Source organism: Haemorhous mexicanus, chromosome 5 (genome assembly GCF_027477595.1).
Source record: "Haemorhous mexicanus isolate bHaeMex1 chromosome 5, bHaeMex1.pri, whole genome shotgun sequence".
NCBI lineage: Eukaryota > Metazoa > Chordata > Aves > Passeriformes > Fringillidae > Haemorhous > Haemorhous mexicanus.
Window position 1 is genome coordinate 11572043 of NC_082345.1, and position 21146 is coordinate 11593188.

The 21146-nt window shown below is 45.5% G+C and overlaps 1 protein-coding gene across 3 annotated transcripts in view; it reads right to left on the minus strand.

The window, feature by feature from the left end:
- Positions 1-16697: 16697 nt before the first annotated feature.
- Positions 16698-21146, minus strand: part of DENND5B (DENN domain containing 5B) — a 104919-nt gene continuing 100470 nt past the window's right edge. For all 3 annotated transcript variants that reach the window (XM_059845891.1, XM_059845892.1, XM_059845889.1), the window contains one exon: positions 16698-20641. In XM_059845891.1, coding sequence (XP_059701874.1) covers positions 20458-20641 — 184 coding nt within the window. In that variant the 3' untranslated portion in view covers positions 16698-20457. The remainder of the gene's footprint in view (positions 20642-21146) is intronic.

The window sequence follows — 21146 nt, forward strand, 5'->3', positions numbered from 1 at the left end:
AACGAGCCCCCCCCACGCCCCGCCCCCCCACCCGCCCCTCGGCCGCTCTGCGCAGGCGCCGTTCCCACGGCTCCGTTCTCATCAATCGGGCCCCACCGGCTGCGCGCGCCCCATTGTCCTTTTAAGGCAGAAAGGGCCGCGCGGGAAGCGCGCGAGGGGGTGGCGCCCGCCGTGACGGCGGAGGTGACTTCACGCACGGGGCGCGCGCGCGCCCCCGCCCCGCACCTGCCTCGCGCCGCCCCGCCCCGCCCGGGGCCGGAACGGCCCCGTGGGACCGCCCCGCAAACACAGCCCCAAACCCAGCATAGCCCCGCAAACACAGCCCCAAACCCAGCGCCAAACATCGCCGCCAACACAGCACAGCCCCGCAAACACAGCCCTAAACCCACCGCCAAACATCGCCGCAAACACAGCCCCAAACCCAGCGCCAAACATCGCCGCCAACACAGCATAGCCCCGCAAACACAGCCCCAAACCCAGCGCCAAACATCGCCGCAAACACAGCCCCAAACACAACACAGCTCCGCAAACACAGCCCCAAACCCAGCGCCAAACATCGCCGCAAACACAGCACAGCTCCGCAAACACAACCCCAAACCCAGCGCCAAACATCACCGCAAACACAGCACAGCCCCGCAAACACAGCCCCAAACACAACACAGCTCCGCAAACACAGCCCCAAACACAGCACAGCTCCGCAAACATAGCCTCGCAAACATAGCCCTGAACATCACCGCAAACACAACACAGCCCCGCAAACACAGCCCCAACCACCGCAAACACAGCCCCGCAACATAGCCCAGCACCGCAAACATAGCTCCGAAACACAGCACGGCCCCGCAACAGGACCCTGCCACCCCCGTGACACGGCGCCCCCCCTCCCAGCTCATCGCGTCCCCACCGCGCTCAGCGGTGTTTGTGGCCATCGCTGCCTCTCCGCAGGGAACCCCGCGGGCGGAGCGGCGCAGGGAGCAGGGAAAGGGGGTTTTTTTCCGCTCCGGGTTAATTTTAATGTTCGTTTTCTAAAGCGCTTTAAAAGCCATCAGTGGCTTATGTAATTTTTCCTGCAGCGTCACAATGAGTGAATTGAAAAGTCGCGTCATCGCAACCTTTGGGTTCACGCTCTTTTGTGCAATTTTGGAAGAGCTGCTTCGCGAGGCGGCTGGCAGGTTCTGTTGAAATAGATTTCCTCTGAAAACTGTGTCAGACGGATTAGCGTGTGATGTACAAGGTAACACCTAAGGAGTTATGACTTAGCACCGTTTCAGCCTGTGACTGCAATAAAGCTGCGAGCTACTCCCTCCTGGGCTGGCACTCAAACAGAGCCCAAATATGGATTCCTTTCTTTTGAACTACTTAAAAGTTTAAAAGTTTCCCACAGAATCAACTGCAGCTCAGGCACCACATGCAGGTGTTGTTGAATACTCTAAAACACTGAAATAATGCCAATGAATATTTCTATAGTAATTGGGTTTTTTTTCATGACAGTGACCTTTTCAGACTAATCCTCATTTAGGCACAGAATTAACAACTCACCAAGAAGTTTTGCTGAAATTATCCTTTTGTTTCCATCAACAGCTCTAGCTAAGATCTGGGAATTTTCAGAGAGCAGGACCAGCTACTTCTCCTTACCTTAGTCTGAGGATCTTACATCTTCTCTTATTGCTTGTAAATCCATGGCAATTCTACCCCATCTTCCTCAGTGCTGCCAAACCAGTCAGTCTGGGCATAAAGCACAGGAGCACCCCCCAGGGAACCCTCCAGGTTGTCATTTGAGTTTTGGGGGGTTCCTTTCGAATGATCATAGAGTGCTGCCTCTGCTACCAGGGCCTCCTTCCAGACACAGCTAAACCAAATCATATTCAACTTGTGAGCCACAGATGTACCAAATGCTGAATAATTCCTCAAAATATTTCTGTAATTTTACTGCTTTTAACTGATCTAGGGGACTCTACCAGCACTTTTGGCAACTTTTGTTTACATATGATGTGTCTGATTTCATCTGCTTCTTTCTTTTTGATTGGAGGGAGTGGTTCTCCCAGATTTTCTCCCATTATTTCCCCATTTCTTTATTCTAGCACACTTCTCAAGGCCCCTTGGTGACATTCCTTTTAGTCCAGCACCACCTAGTATAGCATTTAAATCCCCAAGTGACAATGAAATGACATTTCCAAGGAGAATTCCCTAAGATATCAAGCAGAACCCAAGAGAACAAAATGGATCTCTCGGTCCCAATCAGTTGCTGCCCTTGTCACCACCATGCTGAATGTTCACAGAACATCTCAGGGTGGGCTTTGATTGCAAACAAACCAGGGCCAGGACAACTTCTCTGGTATTCATTTCACAGCTCTGTGCCCTTCCACTCCAAATCTCATGAGGACAGCTGTTGCTGTAACCTGGGGAGGACTTGAGTTTCCAAATTTGGTGCTGCTTGAGCCTGTGAACAGTTCTGTCATCCCTGTCCTCTCAGAGGAAAAAACCCTTCTACCCACAGAATTCCAAATGGCAACACAGAAATGAAAAGCATGGTCCAACCTTCAACCTTCATTTCTGAAACATCTCTGGTTCCCCTGAAGTGTTTGCTGATGACATTTCAGGGCTCTGCTGTAACTCCACAGTGGTTTGAGTTTTCATTTTTGGCTGATAGCCAGCTTGCAAATACATAAAAGGCACTCAAATACCTAATGAGCTTTCACCAAGGTTCCCCTAGCCCCTTCCACTTGAGCAAGCCATGTGTGCTCTCCACAGCATCAGAGGGACACCTTGTCTGACCTCACTGTTTGGAGAGAGGGTGGTGAAAAATAGCCCCCAACTTGGCCCAAACTTGGAGAGTTTAATTTAAAAATGCAGATATCTGAAACAATGCATGCCTCTTTACACTACGGGTAAAGCTTCATTTCTGTTCGAAAAAACTAAGCATCTTCCTTTCCACTCAGAACTTGGTATAAAGGAGGAATATGCGATTTCACAGAGATCCCAGGTGACCTTGAATATGGGCTTTAGACCAGAGGATTTATCCTCATCCAGATCAGTTCTGAAAAACATTTACTTTAAGAATGCATATGGAAAACTAATTGGACTGTGGCCGTGTTCCAGTTAAACTGGTACCTTCCCTGCCTGGACTCTTAATTATTTTATCTAGAAAGCTAAATTATGTCAATGGTGTAATAATAAAGGGAGCCATGAAGGTTTTTGAAACATAAAACATACATGTATCATCAATGCTGAGGCAGAGCTGCTAACACAGAGAAAAAGGAGGGCATTTGCCAGCCAAGACACCTGATCCTATTGTGTTATTCTTCAATATTAATAAGTAAACACCAATAGGCTACTTGTTTTTGGGTGAAGAGCAGCTGTCAAGACAAAGCCCAGACAGCTGTTCCTGCTTTAAGGAACTGCTCAATGCTCCTCAAACTGTAAAATGCTTTTTTGTAACTTGAGTAATTTGAAAATTTACTTTCTTGCCTTAATGATTGGCCAAAAGATTTTGAAAATATTTACCAGGAATTCTTTAAGGGGGAAAAAAGAAGTGCTGATTGACATAGAGTTGTACATAAGGTTTTGCTAAGGAGTACAATTTCAGAGCGAGATGCCATCAACAAATGAGTTCTTTAGTTTTGCTTTCACCAGTTGCCCATCTAAGTAGCAGCATGTTAATTTTTTGAAGGTGCAAATGCTCTGAAAACTGGTAGTTGTGAGCAAGCAGGTTAATAAAGTAATGGGATTTTCACCATTTTATGTTTTAGGCCAAATAACAGATGGCTACAAAAAATGACAGCAAAGCTTGATGATAATCAAAATTGATATTATGATATTCATGCTTTCAGAATGAAGTACTCAAGCTATGAGGCTCAGAGAGACAGGACCCTGAACTGGCTTACTCCTAGGAACAAGGCAGATCATTTATAGCCCAGTCTAAGAAATCCATTAGGGCTTAACAGAGAATAATAACCTTTCTGAAGCGTTTTTAATTGACATTTCAAATTCCTTAAGAAGAAGATAATTCTCTTAAATTCTTAAGGATTCCTCAAATTCTATAGCAAAATGACCATTTTTTATTACTGGTTAAACACCTTTAATGCAGCTTCTCAAGCACTGCTGGTTTCTTTGCAGCACTATTGCTTTCATACCTATTAAAGCCAGTAAGACTGTTCTATGGGGATTTATATTAAGGAGATTTGAAGACACCATTAAGAAGATCAGCCCTCTCTGCCTGCCAGGCTGTTTCCTGTCAATAAAGTTATCCCCCCTCATCCTGTCATTTGGGGCAGTTCTGAAAACAGAGACCGTGTTTGGAAACCTAAAAGATTTCTCCCCTGAACAGAGACCCCCATCTTTCCCAACAGCGTGGGGAGCAGTTCCAGCTTTTATGCTGATGATTTCAGAGTAATCTCTGGGGAACAGGAGGTTGATAACTCCTTTGCAGAGCATTGTGTAGGCTTGGTCTCAGGTGGGATCACTTAGGGGACAGAATTTGCTCTTTGAAGTTTCTTACTGAACCTAGGACTCCTGACCAGGTACATCCATCTCCTTAATCCTATTTTCTACTGCATGGCCCTGAACACAGACAGGGCTGGCTGAGAGAAAATGAAAAGCAAGGCTAGGTAGCTGGGAGAGTATCCATGGTGTCCAGGAAGCAAAGCTTTGGTGTGACAGGCTTTTCATCTTGACCTCTTTCTCAATAGGAATCAAGAAGATAAATAGGAATGCTTGGGAATGGAAATTCCTAAGGAAGCAGATTGGTTTTTGTCTGAAATGTCTGATGCCTGAAATCCTCTGCTGGGAGCAGCCAGCATGGGGGGGGCAACAGGACCTGCCAGGAAGGGTTTTCTTACAGGTGTAAGGTACTCTGCTAAATACAACCAAGAAACCCGAGGCAGTTCTTTCCAGGTTAAAGCATCACCCATTCTTTCATCAGAAAGGTTTGTCCTCAGTGACACTACTTAATCTACAGTACCAGCAGGCAGAATGAAAGGAACAAAGGCACTTCAAGGAGGTGACAGAATTTCAGATTTCAGACTTTGACTGCAGAAAGCCAAAGAAACTATGAAAACATATGTCTCTGTGGGCAGTTTTCAGTGAGCCAAAGCAAGGCAGAGGGTGGTGATACCTCTCCAGGCTCAGGTACAAGTGACAAGTCTCATGAGGACATAAAGCATTGCTGACCTTCTTGCCAAGCTGCCAAAGGCAGACACAGTAATTGCAAGTCTTCTGGGGAGGAAGAAGGGCTGTGGGCAGACTTGGCTAACCAAGGAAAGGAGGCAGCTGGAGGAGCTGGTCCTTGCGGGAAATCTGCAGAATCTGCAGTCCGGATCACAAGCTTTGATCGAGCAGCCAAGAACCAAGTGGGAATCTACTGCCAAAATCTGGAGGGAGGAGCTGGAGGCAAAAATTTTTGCAAGGGTAGGAGGGAATGGAGTTGACTAACAAAGCCACCACATTACAGAGATAACTTCAGATAGCTTAATTGGATTGAATCAGTTAATTGGACTGCAACAAATCAACCAAGTCTGACACTCAACATCCTCTGAAAAACAAGCCAAGGGCAGGTGGAGGAAAAGAGCAGGCAGGGAGAATGCAGCACAAAGGGAGGAGGCAGCAGGATACATCCCCCTTCCTCAGGGCAGAGGCATCCCATTCTGAAAGTGAAAAGAAGATAAGAAGAGGTGAGAAGCTTTCCAGGAGGAAGTATTCACTCACAAAGCTATGTAGATAAGGGGAGGGCAGCAGCAGGATGGGCAAGCTTCAGGCAAAATTTGAGCAAAAATTGATCACGGGGATCCCCAAAAGCAAGTCGGGTCCCATAACTGATGTTCATAGTCAGGGGTGAACTCTGCAGAGGGATGAAATAGAAATAAACCCAAAGCAGGACACACATGTGACCTTAGTGATGTCCCTCAGGTCTGACAGCCGGTTCAGATTGCAAATTACAGCATGCAGAGAAGCCAAGGGACCCAGATGTTGCCTCCAGGGCAGAGGTGGCAGAGCCTGAGCCACAGAGCCCTGTGCAGCATGACCCCTGTGCTCCACAGGCACAGAGTGATCTGATAGACATCTCAGGGCCAGCGGGAAAGTTCCTCTGTCTTCACTGTCCCCATGATACAGAGATCACCAAGGACACAGCAAAGTTCCTCTGTCTTCACTGTCCCCATGATGCAGAGATCACCAGGGACACCAGGACCTATTCTATTTGCATGTTGAAGAGAAGGGATGCAGGAAGGTACTGCCCTGCAGGCTCAGACTATTTTGCAACTTATTTCCACCTCCAGGAAAAATGTAAGAAGCCTCTCAGAAAGAAGAGGGTGGGTTTTGAATCAGGAGGGTTTAGAACTTCTCTACCACATACCTTTTACCTCCCAAAGAAGTTTCTTTGGTTAAAGCCACAGCTGGAGTTTTCTGTCTCTTTCTCAGTCAGTAATGATGCCTTGTGAAGGCTGACCTAGAACAGAGGCTAGGCAGAACTAAAGAATAAAGTAGTTATTTATTTATTTATTTATTAGAAAGACTCAATAGATCCACCTTGGGCAGCACAAGAGCCCAGCCAGGGCTACACCCAAAATGACCCCAAAATGGTCCCCAAAAATGGATGACCAGTCACAGAGTCTCACCCATTTATAAGTTCTGGCCCATTTGCATATTGGAGTTAATTGTCCAATTAGAGCTTCAGCTTATGAAGTCCCATCCTTCTTTTTTTTCCTCTCTTCACTCCAACGTTGTTTCTGCTCTTGGGCCTGAAATTTGGATCATTTGTCCTTGGTACCAAGCTAGAGAAGGAATTGTTTTGTCTCCCTACTCTGTGAAGAGAGCTCACCATCCCCCAATATGAAACTCAGAACTACACACTAAAGCAGCATGGAATCTGAAAAATATACAAGCTAAAACCTGAGTCATCACTGGGATGTGACTGGGTTGTGTGTGAGGGTTAGGGCTGATGAGGAGCTGTGGGAGAGGAAACACTCCAGCTTGGGCTGAGCTCACCTGGGCAGGCAGGGGGGAAGCAGCACCCTGAGGCACGTGAAGGTGGCTCCTTGAGCAAAGGCATCCCCAGGACTGGCTGAATGGGAGCAGCCTGCAGGGGTGACCAGGCTGTGAGGAGGTGCCCTGGGATGGCATTGTCCTCCAGGCATGGGCACTTTCTGAAAAACAGCTAAACAAAGTGATTGCTATTTACAGAGTAACAAGCTGGCTGGTCAGAAACATTTCAAAAACTGGCCCTTCTAAAACCACCTAGCAGTGTGGTTTCTGAGATGCTATTTTCAACATGCTGTCAAAACAAATCTCTATCCATAGCTGAACTGACTGACTCTTCCTGTCAGGATGACTACCCTTAGCAGTGGTTGAACCAGTCCTAACTCAAGGTTTCAAAAGCAAGAGCAATATTTACTGGTTGATTTGCATTATCTGTAGGAGGAAAGTGGGAAAACTGGATAGCTCTGGAAGTGACCTCTTGTGCTGATCTTTCTTTGCCCTGCATATGCCAGGGCTCAGTACTTCACTCAGAGTGGATTGAGGAATCACGAACATCCCATTCACACCATGTAGTTAAAAAAAAAAAACAAAAAACAAAACAAAACAAAAAAACCAACCAAACAAAAAAAACCCAACTTGAATAGGGGCTAAATCCCTCCTGCTTGGACCAACTGCTTCATGGTGAGCAAAAGAGTTTGAGGTCCAGGTAATTTCCTTTGTGGCATCTTGTGCCAGCCACAGTCCCAGACAGACCCCAGACTGCAGGTCTGGCCAGTGAGGTGTTCCCTCTACTTCTAGACCCTCTAGCTGTTCCAAAGCAGAGACCTGACAATTCAGCCACACAAAAAAGGTGAGGAGGGACTCAGCTGCCACCCTCAGGAGCAAGGGTGCCCATCCAGCAGATGTGTGTGAGGTGGGAATGTCCAGGTCTTTCCCACTTACGTGTGTAAGTGTTCAAATGCTTCTCACTGACACACTCAGGCCAAACTTACCCTCTTACAAAACCCATCCTGTGGTAAATTAGAATAAGTAGCCATTCATAGCAGGTCTGCAAAACAGGAGGAGTTTTGTTTGTGCCATTCTTTAAGGCAGCAGCAGTCCTTTAAAGCCTCTTTTATAAGCTGTGGTAAATGGGCTCCCAGCATGCTCCTTACACTCAGTCAGCATGTAGGTACTGACTGGGGCACTGGAAACAACATTCTTAGGGTGTCCTGGGAGAGAGATACCAATGGCTACACTCAGAAGTCAACTGCAAATCAGTGGCACCTATTTATCCACCCCTATACAGACTAAAATTTCAGGATGTGAACCTGGTGCAGGCAGAGTGTGCCAGACTCAGCTTCCTGGGGACTGAGTGCAACAGGTCAGTGCCACAGTCCCTTAAAAACCCCCTGCACATGTGCCCCTGTCCATGGCCACAGACCCCTGAGCTCTGCTGAACACGGGGTGGGTTTGCAGTCCCTGTGCTGTGACAGTCCCCTCCATGGCCATGGTCCCAGGCTCCCAACACTCCTTGCCTTAAGGCTGGGATGCTCCTGGGCTGGCTTCTACCTCCATCCCCCCTCCTGGGGACAGCAGGACTCAGTGATGCCTGCACAACTTTCCTTCCAAGTATTTCGGTGTGTCTTCATGCTGACCAGCTTCTGCTCTGCAACAGCACCCCTCCCTGCCAGGTTTATGTAATCTACCACCACCACTGCTTCCTGCTGCACTGTTTGTAATACTTTAAATGCAGAGGAAGACTCAGACTCCCCTCCAACAGGGAGCTGCAGTCATGCTTCAGGCAAGTTATTCTCTAAACAACCCAGGACCATTTAGAGGCAGCAGTTGTGATAGCAGTTACTCATTTTCCATTCACCAAGCCTATAATGGTTGGTGGACCATCTGCCTGTGTGAAATTCACATACAGCCCTGCAAAAACACTGAGAGGAGCTGGCTGTAGCCAGTTAACTACATTTCTCAGAGAAATTTGGGCTGAGTTGCTGGAGTGCAATCTGTTACCATCAATGGGGGAAGCCCTGCTAAGGAATTAGTCTGATGTGGTGGAGGGTGACAGCTGCTTCAGACCTGAAAGCATCCAAAAACTTCTTGAAGAAGCATGATATGTTCCCTTCAGTGTGAGTTCTCTGCTGGCAGTAAGGGCTGATAAAACTCACCTGCTCTGTGTGTGGTCCTGGCACTTCCCTCTCCTTAAACAGGAAATGAGACTAACTAATTTCTTTGAGGTAGTCAATAACCTGTTGCTGGAAAACCTGTGTTTCCCTCAAGTAGGATCAGTAATGCTCAGAACACCAGACACAGGTAATTAGAAATTGCATCAACCAGTTGCCAAGAACATGTACCATAAAATGATCTTACAGCAAAGGACCCTCCAAAGTGTTCATCAAGGACAGCATCCATTCCACACAGATGTCCCAAAGGAGACACAGGACCACACATGGTGTGTGAAGCAGAGTGGAGGCTTCTGTCCTGGGAAAATAAACTGCATCACTGTGGCCAGCTAAGAAATTAACCTGGTCTCTTCCCAGGAAGCTGGGGCTGGCACAGAGACCATCCCTTGTTCTCAGGTTGTGAGGTGCCTCTGACCAGCACGAGCACATCCCGGGGGCTAAAGGCAACAGGGATTAGCTTTTGGAAGGCAGAAGGAAGCAGTACCTGGATGTGCAGACTGGTTCTAGTGCAGAGCCAGCCAAGCATACTCCAGTTATTCTCAATTCAGGAACTGGAGACTGCTCTGACTGGATAAAAACCACCTGATCTAGATTGTATCAGGTGAACCTTAGTAAGAAGGTTGTAAAAAACCCTGTCAGCTTTCATGTCTCATGCTGCTCACCAACACAGGATGCCCAGGGTGAGACAGAAAGTGAGAGTGATAGAAAGAATAAATCAAACTGGTTATTACTACCTGATAATTTCTTCCAGACTGTGCAGCCTATAGGTCCAAGAGCAGCTTCTCTGTATGGACCCATGCTAGCTGTGCAAATTCTGGGTATTAAACAAGGCTGGATTCTGACATAAAGCAACATCCTGGTACAAAGTTTTTCACGAGACACAGAGACAGAATCTTCTCCCAAAACTAACACAAGAGAGGAACGTGATTTTTGGTTTGACCAAGGCATACAATGATGTTTTTGATCCTAATCTCCTTGCAAGATGGCAAACATGGACTCAGTGGGGTATTTGTGCCTGTGGATTCTTTGGGACAAGTAACTTAAACTGAGGTTATAGAATGAGATTAACTCCTACACAATGCAAAGAAAATACATTTTCAAACATCTGTTCTCATCTGGAACTTTTACAAACCCTTTATGAATTGTTCCCAAAGCCCTGCTAACTGTACTATAACAGTGGTGGCAGGATCTTTTAGTGAATGGGAAATGTTTTGTTTCTGCATTAAGGCGGGAGCACTTCTCCAAATGTCTCCCCATATTTCAAGAAACAGGTATTTAGGATGGCTCATCTGTCTGCTTTGCAAGGCTACAATATGCACTTGGCTTTACGAGCTCTTGTAATCCCAGTTGCTGGTTTAGTTATCTTTAGAGGTTTTATATATTCAGATTAGAGTGCTCAGAAATTGGATCAAATTCTTTCAAGCCAGCCTGGCATTGCTACAGCTGAAGAATTAAATCAGGCCTGTTCCATAGCATCTTTATCAGGTGCAAGGAACAAGCAAGGAGTTTCACTCACTGGCTGTTGCACCAAGGGCTCATTCTGTGAATGGAACACACTTAGATTTTGATATAAATGTGAATACACAGGAGCTGTGTCCTAATATTGGACTTGACTTTATTCCTGGCTTCACATTCATAGGTTTCCCCCCTTATTTCACATTACAGCAGATCTGCTGTTGAACAGCATCGTGCATTTAGACAGAGATTCAAGAACACTCTCTTGTCTCACCAAAACTTTTTTCTCCTGCTTGGATGTGTTTTGTCTTCCTGTTACCTTGCTACTTGTGCTAAGAACACAATGCCCTTGGAGTAATCTTGTTTCACTGCATATTGCACACCCTGTATATCTGTGCTAACTCCAGAGAAGGGCAAAGCACAATGCAAAGGTGCTCAGAGTGCTTTGGCCCCTGCCAGCTGTTGCCATCTGAATTTCATGCATTTTTAATTGTACACACTTCTGTCTGTCTCCAGCTTAATGCTTTCATGAAGAAAGCCTGGTATTCACTTGATTTGCAGCCATCCACTTTTTCACAAGCAAAGTCCTGTTTCATAACAGCCTTTCTGTAACTTGGGTGCTGGTTATACCACAGAACAATGTTTTAATAAATGTTATTTACATTTTTCAGGGTAGCTAGAGGGGTTTTGGTTTTAATTAGCTGAGTAAGAGAGTCATGAGTTGTTATACAGACACAAAACGAACTGCTACCATCATCTCCTTACCCATGGCTCCTGTGCCAACAAAGGAAAAAATAGTTCAGGCCCTTGCAGGCAAGTATTTTTTTGAAAGAGGGGGAAGGAGAAATCGATCAAGATGTTACAGTGTGTATTGTGCCTGGAGTCCTCAGCAGTTTTTCCTTACCTGATTAATTGCCTAAGCCAGAGGTAGAAAGTCACTTCAACATTTGGGAGGAGCAAAGGGAGTGCAAGCCCTGCTGCCAGCCTCCCCCAAGCAGTGCTTTGCTGGGGGCAAGTCAGAGAGGTGCTTGCATGGGAACACTGCCTGCTGAGAACCACTTCAAATGAATGGTGGACTCCCTCCTCCCCCCTCTTGCTGCTGCTTCCTTCTCCTTCCCTTCCTAACCCTTATCCCCAGCACAAAAGCCTCTCAGAATCCCCCTGCTCATGAAACTTGGAAGGAGCAAGGTCCAAGGAACAGAGGGGCATCCCAGGGAGCTCTGTGAGGAGGACCTTGCTCAGCAGCTCAGCTTATGATACCTCCAGGAACATGGCCAGCTTGGATGATGGACAAGGCATGAGGCTTACAGTGCTTGGCAAAATGCTCTGCATTTTGGTAGCCCTGCAGCAATTTTTTGCATGAAAACTTCCCAACACTTTGGATGCTCCCAGGAGCTGGTCCCTTTGCAAACAGAGTTAACTTCCAATGTCAAAGGAAAACTTAATTTGGTTACAGGCCAAGTGCAAGTGAAAGATGGATGTGTGCATCCTGCTGAAAAAATGGTTTTGATAATGAGAGCCTGGAGTGGCTGTGGAGGGGACAAAAGGGACATGGCTGTCATCTGTGACCAGTTCCTGCTCTGCCCTGGGGAATGAGGGCTCAGATTTGCCCCCACTTGCTGAGGGGGATCTATCTAGAACATCCTGCACTTTGTGATAAGACAAACCCTGCTGCTCACAGCTCTACCCAGAGTCAACACCAGCAGCCTTCACAGTCAGTGTCCTGCCTGTCACACCCTGTGTCCTGCCACTGTTCTCTCCCAGGCTATCTGAACTGAAGAGATTAACACGAGGCTGTACAACATCTTCCCTGGCAGAAGCCTGGCCCCTCACAGAGATAACTATTTGTACTTAAAATCCTGAGATCACCCAGAAGCCAACTCTTACGTGGAAGACTGGGACTGCCCTAATAAATATTGTGTGTTGAAAGCAGCAGCAACAACAGTCATTTTATGATTTTCCCAAAAGAGGGTCGCTTCTATTCCGTGCACAAACTAATGGGTTTTGCAGACTGCATTGGGCATGAATGCCTGTCTAAACTCATCAGTTTTAGGAACTTTCACTGACTTCAGCAAGCCATGGTGGATCAACTTGTATTTGCACTTCCAGGACACACATTTGAATTGAAGATCAGCTAGTTCATTCCTCACTTTTTAGCATTTGCCAGTTAAACAGAAATGACTAAGCCCAGAGCAGCTATCCTATTTCTCACTGAACACAGCTACCCACACTACCCCTGTCTAGCACAAATTCCTGCTGACATCTGAAATTCTCTTCTAACAAAGTCCATCCCGAGGATGAATGAAATAGCTTCTCTGGCCTGCAAGTTTTTCCTAGCTCTCCTGTGTTCCTGTCACCACAAATGGAAACTTTTTCCACAGCTTTAGGAACATGAAAGCTGGGCAGAGCTATAGGGCGATGTTTCCACTTCCATTCCCTGAATGCAGTTTTTCTTTAAGCCATTTTATGGGTTGGGGGAGAATATCCTGTGCACCACACCCATTTCTAGCCAGCTTCACACTATTTATACAGTCAGGAACCACAAACCATCTGTGAGAAGTTCAGATCTCAGGCAAGCCAGTAGCCACACTGATTCTGAGCTGGGAGGCTCCTATTGCATGGTCCAGCTCAGAGCACATTCTGTTTGTCTCATGGGGCAATAACAGCTCAAAAGCTGCATGTGTGCAAGCAGATGAACTTGGGTGAGAGCACTGAGCAGAAAAAACAGGCTAAGGAGACTTCATGGAAGAGTTCACACTAGCTCAAGTACAGAAGAAGAGTCTCTGGGATGAGTTCCCAGTTCATTTGAAATTGAATCCACGCCTATAAAAAAACCCCACAACCAAACACCAGCACCAAAGATGGTTCTCAGTTGTACTGACCACTTCTGATCACTGTTGGAAATCTCTCCCTAGTACTTCACAGGTCTTCCTCCATGCATTTTCTGGTGGATCTGCTATGATCTATTTGGGCTTGCAATGAGCAGGGACAGGCTGTGGGGCAGAGAGAGGACAAGATTAACTCTAATTAGCATTAAGATGTTCATGAATGTCTGTACCCCCTACAAGAGCTATGGACTCAAGATGAAAAGCCATGGAAAGGTGCTTTTGCAAAATATATTTCCTCCCTTTTGGTGGGGAATCACTGCCATCCCCACACAACAGCCAAGCAAAGATTTTTATGCATTTCTGCAGTACTTACTCACACTGCTGATAGCAACCATAATTCCTGTGTTGTAGCTAAGTAGGAAGAAAGTCTGTTCTTCTGTCTGGACAATTACAAAACCCTCCAACCACACACAGCTTGACAGACTTGCAAGCCCAGAACACCACGAATCAACAGGTTTCACCAATGCCCTTAAACTGGGTTTAACCACAGCTGAGACCTCAGGGCACTTTGTCACAGCAGCCCTGAAAAGCAGCTCTCAGCCACACACCAGTGGATGCTGCAGGGGCAGCTGCTGACCCCAAGGAGGTAAAATCTTCCTTGGTGAGGCAGAACTGGCTGCAGCAATGCCCCCCCACTCTGTACATCAGCTCCCTACCTGTAAGATGGGATATGACAGAAGCAAATTGGGCTAAGTGAGGGAGACTTAGAAATGGAAGCCACATTTTCTAGTCTCTGTTGTGTGCCTCTGGAAGAAAAATAAGGAATTTGTCTTTTAAAATTGATTTCTAAATTATCAATATATTGTAAAAAAAAAACCACCCCAAAACTGCCTGAGTCCATCACATTTAGATTTTACTCTTGTAAACAGTTCATTTTTTTGATGTGTAAATGTTTCACAATGTATCACTTGGGTGCCTTTGAAGGAATGAACTCTGTATGGGAGGACAGTGCTGGTGGGAATATTCATAAAGATTAATGCTTGCACAGCCTCCAAGGGCAAGCTGCCTCTGTTGGACTTCTTTAGGCATAATTAAAAGCAGCTAAGTGAGGTTTCTCCTTGCAAGGCCCACTGAAGGAGCCCATCTCTTCCCACTGGCTGCAGGGGCAGGGTAAGGGAAGTGGCTTTCCTAGGCTAGCACCAGCCTTTGTGGAAACCTCTCTTTGAAAGCAGGATTGCAGAGCACCAAATGCAACATCTGGGTTGCTGCTATTGGGTTTAATTTTAGTTTAGACTTGTATAAGCTGGCCATGGGAGCAGGGGAAAATCTGCCACTGAATGTCCTGGGTGAAGATGGGGACATCTCTTACAGATTATTCTACTACTCAGTGACTGGTGTGAACACCTGAGTCTCTCTTATGCAAACCACAACTATTTTACATTTATGGACCCCACTGAATCCATTACTGGATGGTAACAAGGCAGTCATTAGATCACCTAGCAGCGAGCTCCTTTTCAGCATGAAAAATAAGCTGTGGGTAAGGATCAGGGGGGTTGGCTGTGTTTCTTCCTAAGGCTTCTCTCCCTCTCCAAAGGTGGGCTTTGGTTCAAGGCAAAAATACTTGGCCTGGTCACATTCTGACAGAGGAAGTTCATTCAGAGGATCTGAGATGCCCTGTGAGGTCTGCAGGGAATGCAGATGGGCCCTGTGCAGTGCAAAGCCTTCCTGCAGAACCACCACAGCTCCCCACTGACAAATCAGCTCTGCAGAGGCTTCAGCAGGGAGTTTACCATTACCAGCCACCAGATAGCAGACCCAGACAGCAATTTCCCCATTCCCCTCACACCCTGAGCTGGGCTCAAAACAGCTTATGATACATGGCTGACAGAATAGCAGGGGAGAAATCAGGAATGTCAGCAACGAATGCTCTCTGACTGCAGCCACAGGAGCCTCAGACTCTGAGCTGATGGGGTGACAGCCAGAGAAGCAGTTTCACTCACCACTTGACTGAAAACAATTTCTTTTTTTTTACTGAACAAACCTACCCGAAATGCTGGAAAGGAACAAACCAGATTGATGAGCTACATCACCTCCTACCCATGTCAGTTTTCTCAGTTTTCTTCTATTCCTCCTTTGCAGAAAACACTGCAGGGCTCCCAGACTGCATCAATGACAGCACAGTGGAGAGGAAGTTATTTGTAGTTGCTCACCTGGACAAGCTTAGTTCTGCCCTACTTCAAGTACTGACTGCCTTTTAGATGTCAGACCTCACTATCTCTAATTTATACACATTTAGTAAGGAGGTGTAAAGGTATGGCCACCCCACCCACTGATATTTGACAATAAGCAGCTCTATAGATTTTATTCACATCTATAATGTTGATGAGCACCAGTATCATCACACAATATATTTCAGGATTCCCACATATATGGTCCCAAGCTCTAAGACTTTCAATCCTCTCCTGAGATTCTCTGCCTCTTCTAAACAGAGAGTTAAAGTAAATAAACAGACATGCTGCACCTCACACATGCCATACATACACTCATGCAGGGTTCTGCATTTCAAAGTGTCAAAGTTTCCAGAAATTCTCGTATTTTTGCCATTTCCACATATCTGAAGCTGGCAGGGACGTGGGGGAAATTTCTAAAAATCTAGTCCAACTTAGAATAGAGGGTATTCCACTATATTTTCTTTTTTTTTTTCTTTGCACCTTCTTTGTTGTAGGCATCCATCTCTCCCTTGTCCATCAACCCTCCTCCTTCTACAACATGCTGCCTGACAGACTGGAGAGCAGGAGCTTCATCCCAGCATTCTAAGCCTGAGTTCAAATATCAGAGCAACCCATATCAAGGGAGGAAAGAGATCCTTTGCTACAAGTTAATCCCATCCTCCTTCTTCCCACTCTTCCACAAACCAAGGGCAAAGCCATCCCAGCTGCGGAGCAAACGCCACCCTGGTAAGAACTCAGCTTCACTGTGATCCCATCTCTTCCCTGCAATCAGCCACATTGTCCACCCAAGCCTTGGAATAAAGAGCTGCTCGGGCTCAGCATGGTCTCTGCCTCCCCTTTGTGTCAGGGGAGGCAGAAGGGCTGGTTTGGGAACAGTCCCTCACACCCCCTTCTCCCCAGCTTGGCTCCAGCAAGGTCCCTGTACCAGAGTCACCACCAGCTGGATTATTCTGTGTGGTTTGTTCCCTCCAGGCTCAGAGCAGCTCCTCAGCTTGAATCCCAAATCTCTGAGTTCTTCTGCAAGGAGAAAGTGACACCAACCATTATTCTCACAGTTTTATTTGTAAAGGACATAGCATGAAAAGCTGTATTTCAATGTACTTCAAAACCTGAAAAACCCATGTCGGTTTGTGGTGTGTATGTTAAAGTGCTTGAGATAACAATACTTTTACTAATGCTGTCTTGAAAATAATCCAGTTCTTATTCTGTTAGTAATAATGTAAAGACAAAATATACTCAATGGAGACATTTAGGGATCGTTTTAAGCTATACAGGGCACATTTTACATTTCAAGTGTAACACACAACATTTCCCCTCACAATGTGCACCTTCATTTGATTGAAAGGAGGAATTCCCTCAAACAACTACCCTAAAAATACCCTACACGTTTTTGAACAATGATAGCTACTTACACAAACCAACTTGGAATAAACAAGAGTAGATTTTTCACTAAACAGTACAATTTCATTTATTTCAGAGAATTATAAATACACATTTTGTACATAGTGAGGCATTAGATTCTCTGACTCCCTCAAGTTACCATGCTGGCTGTTAGTACAACTGGACTATGCAAACTCAGACAACTGCAGATGGGCATTAGACAGGACTTTTTTTTTTTTTTTTACAAAGCAGATACCAGAGAGCTTTGGTCTTTTCCAAGATTCCCTTTCTCAACCAAAGAAGGTGCTTTAACACTGAAGTAAAAGCTGTGTTAGCTTAGAAGAATCCTGATGGGTTTCTCACCATTCTAGTGGGTAGAATGATTTCTGTAAACCTTACAGAAAAAAAAAACCCTCACAGTTTCCAATCAACAAAAGTAGTCCACAAAAAAAAAAATCATACACAGTAGAATAAAAATTCACAATGAAGAACTGTTCTCCCAAGGCTGTCAAATAACTGCTCTAGGAATCTGAGGCACTCAGCTGTGCCCCTTTCCACGTATCTTGGGGTGGTTTATTGCCTAGAAGGAAACATGAGACATACATAATTTTTATTCTATCATTATTAATATGATGTGAAACCTGACAAAACCAAACAAGTCAACACTTGCTGAAAAAGCTGAGGTGAAGTTGTGTTAAGTGCTAAAGGTTTCTTAATGTAGTCTGAAATGGGGAAAGGCCCTGATCTGAATTTTAAAAATTCTCTGGTTTTGACTACCTTTAACTTAAGAAAGACTTAATGTAGTTATTGCCTTTTTTCTCTGTATGTGGTTTATTCATTTAAATGAATGGCCTTTAGAGGTGCCTACATTTCTCCTTTATCCTGTTTGCACTTAACCTTTGTCATATTAGATGAATGCTACAACTGCTCCAGTCATACCCAGCCTTTGGAGAAGTCTGCAGCAATGTACTTTGGGAAGCACCCAGCCTGCAAATGCAGATGATGCTGTGAAGAAATCCAAGGACTAACGAGGTGGTTATTTCAGAAAATGAAAGTCACTTAGACTGGGCTGGGCATGAAAAAATCCTGTACAGCAGTCATTAGACATGAAAGGCCTGAGTTGTAATAGAAATCAAAACATCCCAAGCAGTCATTACCAAATAATGCTGCCACATGGTTTCTGGTGCTAAATGTGTAAGTCATTGATAGAGTTAAGTACAGGGACACATTTTCAATTGCTACTGAAGGGCTGTCATGCTTTGTCTGCTGACTTTAGGCAGACATGCCTGGCTACACAGAAAACCTAACACCCCAAATTTCACATTTCTGGCAATGTAAGAGATGTCACACAGCTGTGGGCTCTGGCTACTAAGTCAAGACAACATTCACAGCCTTTACATTAGTTACTCACACCCACAGCAGTGACACGGCCATGCTGCCTGCAGTATTTGGGATGAGTTCAGTCAGTTTAAGGAAGGACAAGCTCAGGAGGAAAGAATGGTTATTGAAAGCTGGAACCCTCATTAAAGCAGAAGGCTCCTTGACAGTGTTATCTTACTGCTTTCTTAGAAATGAAAAGACTTCTATAACATAAAACTCTCCAATGAAACAAAGTTACACGAAGAGTTTTCTTCTGGCTGGGAGTCTGACATGAAACTTTGACACTGAAGGGAGTGCTGTTCCAAGAACTGAGCAGCAAAGGGACCACATGCAAGTACAGAGGCTTGACAAAAGGCAGGTGAGAAAGCAAACCCTAATTTTCATCCTCTTTCTTTTTCCTTATCTCCCATCCCTCTTTCCACCATGTGCACACTATGCCAAGAGCTGCCACTGTCCACCATTGCCAAGCCCCTCCTGATGCCACTTGAGAGCACAGTGCAAGGCAGCACACTTCCAGAACCAGTCTGGGGCTTTCCAAGTGAGACCTCCAAAGAATCCACTCACCAAAGGCCCAAGATTGTAGGGAATTAACAAGTGAAAACAAAAACCTGCATTTGAACTAACTTCCAAAAATTAAAACCAGGCGAAGCCAACTGTGTCATCAGACCCTTCCAACTCCCATCCATAAGAATGGAAAATACACTCTGTATTTGCTGCATGGTATTCACAAGGTGGTTTTGATATCATCTCTTGTTCAGTTTGTAGCATACAGTTGCTCCCAGCTCCTCATCAAGAGCTGTATCTCCACATATGCACTGTATTCGTAACATATTAACTGGAAAGAGTGTAGGAGAGAAGCCTCAAAATACCAACATGAGATCATTTTTTTTCCCCTCCTTTTGCCTAATTTCTTTTCTTTTTTGTAGCTGGATAATTAAAAAAAAAGTTACCAAGATTCTGTACCCCCCCAGGAACACTCATTCTGCAGGATAAAGGAAGACTCAACCTGTCAGCATTTCAAAGCCAGCTGATACAGTTTGGTAGCACAGCAACAGCAGCGTTTCTTGCTCTACAGCAGTGATTCTTCTCAAGTACAGCAAGAATTTGGCATAAACCAAATTCCTCATCATGAGAAAAATAAAAAGGTCATCCACAACACAGACTGGCTGAGGGTGAGGGTGAATCATGAGAACATCCAGACAGGGTAGGGACACACTGATCAAGTCAAGCAAGCCACCATTCCCCATCTCAGGCTGCAGCAGCAAGGCTTCAACAGGTGTCTCATCCTCTCAGGCTCTGAGGCTGACAGCAGTCCTCCTCTCCAGTGTTTAAGCATTCCAACACTTGTTTCCCCTTTTGGAGATCAACAGGAGTGACACAAAAGACCTTACAAAAAAAAAAAACAAACCCCAACGACTCACTGCTTCCATGCATGGGAAGGCGAGTCTTTGAACAAATAACAAACTAAGAGAGACCATGTACAGTAGGGTAAACCAGCATATGCTTACAGCATTTCCAGGAGTGACACGATCACAATGGCTACAGAAGGATAGTTGCTGTATTAATTTGCAATACCTGAAAAAAGCCCTGCTGAGTTTGCGCTGTATTTACACGTTGATTGGCTTCTTCCTCGCAAGCAAGTAGCGGCATCCCTTCCCACCTTGGTCCTTCCCTCCCTCCCCGAGTCCTTCCCCTGGGTTTAAGCTACTCATAGTCAGAACAAGAACATTCACTCTAAGAAAAATTTCTTAGAGTAATATAATTTCTTAAAGAAAGATAGCATATTTACACACATCTAACACATGAAAATACTCTATTTTTTGTACTAAATTTCTGTTTCAAATAAACTACAATACTGCATCTTAGCTTTCTGCAGCTTTAGAGGCCAGTCCCCATCGGGCACAAACTGGGCTTCCCAATCCTGCTTCCACCAGCAGCTTTGCCTTACAGTGGTGCACTACCATGGCATTCAAGTCCTGACAGGTCTTCAATTGTGGTTTGCTTGTTTGGGAGAGGAGTAATGAAGTTCTCAGCAAAGCCATGCTAAACATCCACTCCTTTAATGAGCGACCCTTCTAGGATGATGTTGAAATCCTGCAATGTCTGTAGGACTCGGATAAGGGAGTTGACAGTCATGCGGTCCCGGAGGAGAGCGTTCTCCTCGTACATCCTGGTGATGGGCGGGCACTCCGCCAGCAGCGGGATCCACTGAGACAGCAGGTGGTCCCTGAAAAGGGCAGCACAGGAATTGTTTTAGCACCCACTACCACAGATATCACACTGGAATTCTTCTCCAAGAGCACAACCCAAAACATGCAGCCCCTTTCGGTGAGCGGTGGGTGTTGTTGGCACGTACAAGTTTGCTGTGTAATCGCGACCCTTTATTTGGTTAGTAAAATACTACCCACTGTAGAAATGAAAATTGAAAGGTATTAGCAGAATTGGACATTTTTAAGAATTCAGGGACATTTTCAGATCAGGAATAGGGAAAGTAAAACTCAAGGAAACACTGACAGATTGTTTGCCAACTGGTTTTCCAAGTATCCAGACAGATAAGACAAAAACGGTACTTATTTCTAGATATACCAACTTCTACCCCCCAAAATACAACTAAGTCCCACCCTCCTGCCCCCCTCCCCAAGTGCAAGACAGAAAGCGCCCTATTAGGAAAGAAAGGTTCATCTAGAACAGCTCTGTCACATTTATAACAGGCATCCCATTTTCGCAAGCAA